This window comes from Balaenoptera acutorostrata, chromosome 15 (assembly GCF_949987535.1).
Source record: "Balaenoptera acutorostrata chromosome 15, mBalAcu1.1, whole genome shotgun sequence".
In the NCBI taxonomy this organism is placed as follows: Eukaryota; Metazoa; Chordata; class Mammalia; order Artiodactyla; family Balaenopteridae; genus Balaenoptera; species Balaenoptera acutorostrata.
The window spans coordinates 16,550,876-16,558,665 of record NC_080078.1 but is presented as its reverse complement, the minus strand read 5'-3'; the positions used below and the strand labels follow the sequence as shown (position 1 = coordinate 16,558,665).

Genomic DNA, 7,790 nt, shown 5'->3' with positions numbered 1-7,790 from the left:
CCAATGCAGGGGACACGGGTTCGAGCCCTGGTCTGGGAAGATCCCACATGCTGCGGAGCAACTAGGCCCGTGAGCCACAATTACTGAGCCTGCGCGTCTGGAGCCTGTGCTCCGCAACAAGAGAGGCTGCGATAGTGAGAGGCCCGCGCATCGCGATGAAGAGTGGCCCCCACTTGCCGCAACTAGAGAAAGCCCTCGCGCAGAAACGAAGACCCAACACAGCCATAAATAAATAAATAAAACAAATACTTAAACAAACAAACAAAAACTAAAACCACCACATACACTTAGGAGGGAAGAGCACCAAGGGCAGAGCTCTGCACACAGCAGCCCGTGGGCCAGCTGCACAGTGTATGAGAAACAGAGTTCTACAACACAACATTGTAAACCAACTGTATTTCAATTAAAAAATAAAAATAAAAATAAGACTTCCCTGGAGGTCCAGTGGTTAAGACTCCGTGCTGCCACTGCAGGGGGCACAGGTTTGATTCCTGGTTGGGGAACTAAAGATCCCGCATGCCGCGTGAGGTGGGCCAAAAGAGAAAATAAAGGGTGGGGGGAAATAACATGCATACGGAGTTCAAAGAAAATCCTAAAGGAGATTAAAGTGGAAGAGCTTTAAGGAAAAAAAAAAAAGTTTTACTGGTTCCAAGCACGGCCAGGCTCATCCCAGAACACTTGGATCCAGGAGCACCCCGTCAACCAGAAGACACGCGCACAAAGGCCTGTTTTCCAGACTTCTGACCAGAGACTTCCCTTTTACACACACTCCTTGAGTAACTTCCTGATTCCTTTTTTCAGAAATTCTTGAGTGGTGGAGGGGGAGGAAGCTAGGGATCAGAATACCTGGGTTTTGCTCCCTACCCTGCAGAAGCCTGTAAAAAAAAATGCAGGTTTATTTGGGAGTGAGGAAATTGTAAGGAATCATTTTCCTCTTTATGTTTCAATTTTCTATACTGTGATTTAAAGTTTTCATGGTGGTAAAATATATATACCATAAAATTTACCATTTTAACAATTTTTGCTTTATTACCTATTTATTTTTTAATTTTTTGGCCATACTGCACAGCTTATGGGATCTTAGTTCCCCAACCAGGAATTGAACCTGTGCCCCCTGCAGTGGAAGCACTGAGTCCTAACCACTGGACCCCCAGGGAATTCCCCCATTTTAACAATTTTTAAGTGTACAGTGCAGTAGCATTAAGTGCATTCACATTGTTATGCAGCCATCACCATCCTCCATCTCCAGAACTTTTTCATCTCCTCAAACTGAAATTATATATATATATATTTTGGCGGCACCGTGCAGCATGCAGGATCTTAGTTCCCCGACCGGGGATTGAACCCGTGCCCCCTGCATTGGGAGCGAGGAGCCTTAACTACTGGACCGCCAGGGAAGTCCTCAAACTGAAATTCTAGACCCATTAAACACGAACTCCCCATTCCCCTCCCCCCAGCTCCTGGCAGCCACCATTCTACTTTCTGTTTCTTGGAGCCTGACCACTCCAGGGGCCTCATATGAGTGGAATCCTACAGTATTTGTGTCTGGCTTATTTCACTTGGCATAACATTTTCAAGGTTCATCCATGTTGTAGCATGTTTCAGAAGTTCCTTCCTTTTTAGGCCTGAATAATATGTATCATATAAACAATAATTTATATATAATATAAACATTTTGTTTATCCATTCATCCATCAATGGACGTTTGAGTTCGTTTGAGTTCATTTCAGTTGTTTCCACCTTTTGGCTTTTGTGAATAACTCTGCTATAAACATTAGTGTGAAAATATCTGTTTGTGTCTCTCCTTTCAATTCTTTTGCACATATGTAGACATATAATTGCTGGACATATGGTAATTCTATGTTTAATTTCTTGAGGAACCAGTTAAAAATTTTTAAGCCTTTTTGTAAGTGATGAAAAACAGTTAAGAATCAAAACAGCCAGTTTGATACCTTAGGAACAACAACAAAAAAAAATCATACCTGGTCTTTCTGGTTTGTTTGTTTTTGTTTTTGTTTTTAGTTTATTTAATTTATTTATTTTTGGCTGCATTGGGTCTTTGTTGCTATGCGCAGGCTTCCTCTAGTTGTGGCAAGTGGGGGCTTCTCTTTGTCATTGCGGTGGCTTCTCTTGTTGCGGAGCACAGGCTCTAGGTGCGCGGGCTCAGTAGCTGTGGCACACGAGCTCAGTAGTTGTGGCTCGCGGGCTCTAGAGCGCAGGCTCAGTAGTCGTGGCGCACGGGCTTCGTTGCTCCGCGGCATGTGGGATCTTCCCGGACCCGTGGAAGGGCTGGAACCCATGTCCCCTGCATTGGCAGGTGGATTCTTAACCACTGTGCCACCAGGGAAGCCCTGTGGTTTTGAATAATGTTTACTGTTCTAGAGCTTTAATTTTTTTAAAGAAACACTAATTACAAGAGAACATACATAACAATTTTCAGGTTTTATTTATTTGGAATTTCTTTTAAAAAGAAAACTTTTTATTGTCATGAATACATATCACACAAAAATTACCATCTTAACCACTTGTACATATCCAGTTCAGAGGTATTAAGCTCAGGTTTTATTTTAAGGCTTATAATCTCATCAAATTCTAATCTCGGTGGGTGATGCATATTAAGGCCGGAGCCTTGGGACTCTCCTTTCCACCTACTCCTACCCCTGCCACACTTTGTACTCCTTCTGGCCCTTCCCTCCAAACCACAAGGACAGAGCAATCTGAGTCGGGCTGCCTTTGTGACCTTCTATGGTAAGACACTAACATTTCAACATATTTTCTGTAGCCTTTCACATTATATGGCTGTCATTTTGCAAAACAAAATCTGAATACGTAGGAAGAGTTCTGTTGTGTACCCGTTGTTTGCCAGAGAAGGAATTTATATCTATGCTCCCCCCATCCTCCTATATACATGAGGTGTGTGACTTAGAACACAACACCTCCCTTATTTAGGGCTTACCTGCCACCTGTCAGTGAGTGAGTCAATTTTAGACAGTCTCTGAAAGGCTCCCAGTCCAGGAGCTGACGACGCTCTGCTCAGCACTCAGCACCAGGAGAAGGAGCCGAGATGACAAATGTTCGTGGTCTTGGAGAGAGGCCTCGGCATATTTTTTAGCCTGGATCCTTCCCAGAGGCCTGACATTTTTGCTACTTTTGCTACCTGAGCCTCACCTCACAGATAGTTCCCAACCAAAACTGGGGCTAAATGGTCTGAGGACAAGAAGATATATGTTTGTGAAATGCATGGAGAAGGTGGGCAAGCAGGAGGGTGTGTGGGGACAGATAGCAGGAGTGGGTTTGGCGGGGCCGAGTGGGCAGGGCAGGGACACAGCAGCCACCTGCGAGCAGGTAGAGCGAGCCACCTTGGTGCTCTGGATGGGCTCTGTCTCTCTCTCTTGGCTTCCGGGTAATTGTTCTGGGGCCTGGGGCCTGACTGTGGGGTGACACTTAGTTCAACAGAACCACTGCCCATTCCGGCCCCACCTCTCACCAGGAAACGCCTCCCCACCGCAGTGACCACATCCCCCCAGGTTGCCTTGGAAACACTCTGCGGGGGCTGGGAGATCCAGGGCACAGTTGCCCAGCAACAGGTGGTGCCCTCCCTTCCGCCCTCATCTGAGGCAGCTGCCCTGCACCCTTGGCTCTCACAGGGAAGAGCGGCTCTGAGGGCGAGCCAGGAGCCCAGAGACTGACTGAGGTGAGGTGAGGAATGCAGGAGGCCCCTGCAGGTGGGGGACCTGGGGGACAGCCAGAGGCAGGCAGAGACTGGGCAAAGCCGGAGAGGCGGGGACAGGTGCAGAGGTGGCACCTGAGACCTGGCACAACAGCAAACTCAGGGGAGCCTGCAGAGAACAAGACCAACTCCAAGGAGAGTTGTGAGGGCAAAGGAGCACCCAGGGCGCCGCCGAGGTGGCCGGGAGCGGGGCCCACACGCAGGGGCAGAGCTGAGACGGAGGCTCTCATTTCCTCACCCAGCACTTCTTCCAAGCAAGACATGAGCGGGCTGAGACAGGAGGAGAGAAGTCCTTGGGTTCTTTGAGTTTGAGTTCAGTTTTGTCTGAGGCACCCTGGAGTCTGGGAGGAAAATGCAGCTTCCAGAAAGGGCCTGGGGATTCTGAGCAGGAGCCCCTGGCTGCAGACCGAGGTGGGCCCCATCTCTCTGGCCCTCTGGCTGCTTCCCGCCGTTTCTGGGTCCTCTGGGCTCCTCTGTCTGCCTGGGTCTGTTTCTCCAGCCAGATGTTGCTGAGCCCTGCTCCCCTGGCCCTCTCTCTCCTGATGGTGCCAACCCTGTGTCATGTGCTTCCTTTCCTGACCCCGTCTCTCCAGATGCCTCCGACCCCAGAGCAGCCATCTGGGCACATGGAGGGGCCCCCTGCATCAGAGGCTTCCTCATGGCCCCCGCTGCCCTGCGGGCCCTGTGTCCCCATCATGCTGGCCCTGGCTGCCCTGGCTGCTGTCCTCCTCCTGACCACAGCCGTGTTGGCCGAACGCCTGTTCCGCCGCTCCCTCCGCCCAGACCCCAGCATCTGCTCACCCACCCTGGTCTGGCGCCCGGGAGGAGAGCTGTGGATTGAGCCCACGGGCACCCCCCGAGAGCGCTCCGAGGATTGGTATGGCTCCGCGGTCCCGCTGCTGATGGACCAGGCCCCAGACCCGCCCACCCAGGGGGGCGCCTTGGAGGCACGAGTGACAGCCCCACCTGCCCCTTCAGCCCCATACTCCCCTCCCAGCTCCTTGGTCCCCCAGACCCCACCAAACGCCCCAACCTATAGCACCTTCTGGAGGCCCCAGGTCTGGGAGGAGAGGCCCCACACCCCAGGCCTGGTGAGCTGGGCTGAGCCTGAACAGAGGCCAGAGGCCAGTGCATATCCAGGGAGCCCCCAGGCCCGGAGGCTGCGGCCAGGAAGCCCTGATCCTGAGTGGGGCCTCCAGCCTCGGGTCACTCTGGAGCAGATCTCAGCTTTCTGGAGGCGTGAAGCCCGGACCAGCGTAGGTTTCTGAATCCCCAGGGCCTGGAGGACTGGCCTCCCAGAGACCCCTGGGGGAGGCCCAGCCTCAGAGGGATCCTAAGACCCTGAGGCTCCTGAGAACCTGAGCTGACCACTGAGGCCCTGGGAAAGAATGCCCCTCCCAGGCCTTTTACTTCTGGATTTCGGTTCCCCTGCATCTGGGCCTGGGCAACCTGGGTGTGGACGGAGCCTGTGCTGTGGGGCAAGCTCAGAGGTGCCTTTGCTTACCTGCCCGGGGCGGTGGCTTAGAGAACTGGAGTTGGGGCCAACTCTGGGCCAGAAACTGCCAAGATCACATTCCAGATTAAGAACTCAAGGTACCAGACAGACAGGAAATAGCATCAATGCAGCGGCTTCCACCCTCCTTCAGTGTGTACCTAAGATGCCGACATTGGAGTGAGGGTCCCAGGGATGCTGAAGGACAGAGTGTGGTGATGACAAGTGTCAGCCGTGCGAGCAGGAGATGACAGGAATTCAGCTTCCCAGAGCCACGTCATCCCTCCAGAAGAACACATACAGAGAGGTCAAGATCAGGCAAAAGAGCATCTTATTACATGCAAACTGCGGCTTTGACCCCCACCTCGCAACAAGAGGCCCTCTCTTGCCTGCAGCTGGGACCCATAGTCGCAAAAGGCCAGCGGGCAGCGTGTCCTCTTGAGGCCGCCGCATCTCAGCCCTCTGGATCTTACCCTTCCACGGTGAGGGAAGCCCAAGCCAAGGAGATCTGAGTTTGATCCAGTGTGGAAAGGAACATTGTCCCGGGGCAGGGCAGCTTCCAGAACGTGGCCCCTGGCCGTCTTCCCTCCCAGCTTCCTGGAGTGGCCCAGAGAGACACAGTTGCCCCAAGACAGGCTTACCTATGATACTCCACCCGACAAAAATGGAGCCCCAATATCTGTATCAGCCGACCTCCCCTCTGGGCGCAGAGCCAGGTGTTGGGGGGAGGCGAAGGAGTTTCCATTCCCTGGGCTCTGACTTCTCAAACCTCAGTCCTGAATGTTAGGATTTTGCCATGTCAGTTACCACCTGTACTTTATATTTTTCTTTAAATTGGTTTACTATTTGCTTAATAAATTCATTTTACAAGGAATCTGTTTTGTATCACTTCTGTAAATGGAAAACCAAGTATCACTTGTCAGAAATAGAAGGTAAGACATGGAAATAAATACAGTGTAAACAAAGGTATAGAGTTCTAGGTAGACATTGTTTCCTGCTGGAGGCATTGACCCAGAGATCTGCTCATTCTTTGTCAAAAGGCTCAGCAAGTATTAGGAAAGTGTTAGACATACTAAGTGCTACCCTGAGACCACCCCCGAGAAGTGCTGTGATGTATGAGAGCCCTGCGTGGGGAGCAGCCATCCTGTGCTACTTAATGCTGGCCAGGAACCACCCCCCTGCCACCAAGTTCACCCACACCCCGGAAATGCTGTCAGGCAGCAGCCAGCACTCCGCTCTTCCTGCTCAGAAGGGCCGGGGGGCACCTGGGCCCGGACCTCCCTTCTCACCCCTTGGATGCCAGGAGTCGGACGAGCAGCCAGGGGATTAGAAGCCCCCCTGGCTGAGGGACATCCACCCCCCCAACCCCCGGCTGCACTCATCCAGCCTGTGTTCCCAGCATCTTCCCTGAGCCAGGCCCTGAGGAGGGAGGAATCAGACCTGGCCCCCGCCCTCAGGGAGATCTCAGCCTCTCTAGTGGCAGGGGTGGGGGTGGAGGGAGGTGAGATAAGACAGGAAGACATAACTGATGCGAGATCAGGGCTGCCGTCCCACCTCTGTCACTCACAAACCAGGTAACTATGTCACTTCTCGTTGTCACCATCAGCTGACAGGACTGGGTTGTGGGGACTCTGCCCAGGAAGCATGAATAGTCCCTCAGGGACACAGAACTGAGATACCACGCTCAGAGCTTAGAGGCCTGCATGCCGAGGGCTCAGCGGAGGCAGGATGGTGGGGAAGGGACACCAGGGACAAGGCCCCAGTTCTCGATCTGGTTCTATCACTCACTCTTGGAGAAAAGTACTTTTTGTATTACTGGGCCTCACATTCTTTCTCTTTACAACAAGAGAGTTGAAAGTTGAACAGATGCTCTATTGGGACTTTTCTAGCTGTGACATCTAAGGATGCAATAAAATGAAAGATGGATACCTACACTCATGCATGGATGAATGTGATCTCCCTGAGGCAAAGTCCAGCTTGCTGTCCCCAAAGTCACCTTTATATCCCCAGACCCAGAACAGGATCTAAAACACAGCAGGAGCCCAAAGAAAGGGGAATGAATGAATACGTAGACGGATTCATTAGATACACGTGTTTTACCCTTTCTCCTCTTTATTTCAAACATCTCCTCTCCTCTTCATTTTGAACACCATCTTACTGGAACTTCCCTGGTGGTCCAGTGGTTAAGACTCCATGCTTCCACTGCAGTGGGCGTGGGTTCAATCCCTGGCTGGGGAACTAAGATCCCACATGCCTTGGGGTGCGGCCAAAAATTAAAAACAAAAAAAACCACCATCTTATTACTTTCTCACGTTGAGTTCTTCCTTTATGCTTTTTGGCGTTTAAAACGCACTTCCTGGGCTTCCCTGGTGGAGCAGTTGTTAAGAATCCGCCTGCCAATGCAGGGGACATGGGTTCGATACCTGGTCCGGGAAGATCCCACATGCCGTGGAGCAATGAAGCCTGTGCACCACAACTACTGAGCCTGCGCTCTAGAGCCCACGAACCACAACTACTGAAGCCTGCACCTCTAGAGCCTGTGCTCTGCAACAAGAGAAGCCACCGCAA

At 51.8% G+C, this 7,790-nt stretch overlaps 1 protein-coding gene across 2 annotated transcripts; it reads left to right on the top strand.

Moving 5' to 3' along the window:
* Positions 1-3,640: 3,640 nt before the first annotated feature.
* C15H16orf54 (chromosome 15 C16orf54 homolog) lies at positions 3,641-6,081 on the top strand. 2 transcript variants are annotated; one of them, XM_057529489.1, is made up of 2 exons: positions 3,641-3,699; positions 4,324-6,081. In XM_057529489.1, exon 2 carries the CDS (start codon positions 4,324-4,326, stop codon positions 4,996-4,998), a length of 675 nt encoding a protein of 224 aa, XP_057385472.1. In that variant the 5' UTR covers positions 3,641-3,699; the 3' UTR covers positions 4,999-6,081. The 2 variants fall into 2 exon arrangements, with proteins under 2 accessions (XP_057385472.1, XP_007186459.1); XM_007186397.2 differs by having other exon boundaries at positions 3,654-3,694.
* Positions 6,082-7,790: the final 1,709 nt, after the last annotated feature.

What these genes read in the sequence shown, in the direction of transcription:
- C15H16orf54 (XM_057529489.1), top strand. Translation starts at nt 4,324, where the DNA reads ATGCCTCCGACCCCAGAGCAGCCATCTGGGCACATGGAGGGGCCCCCT.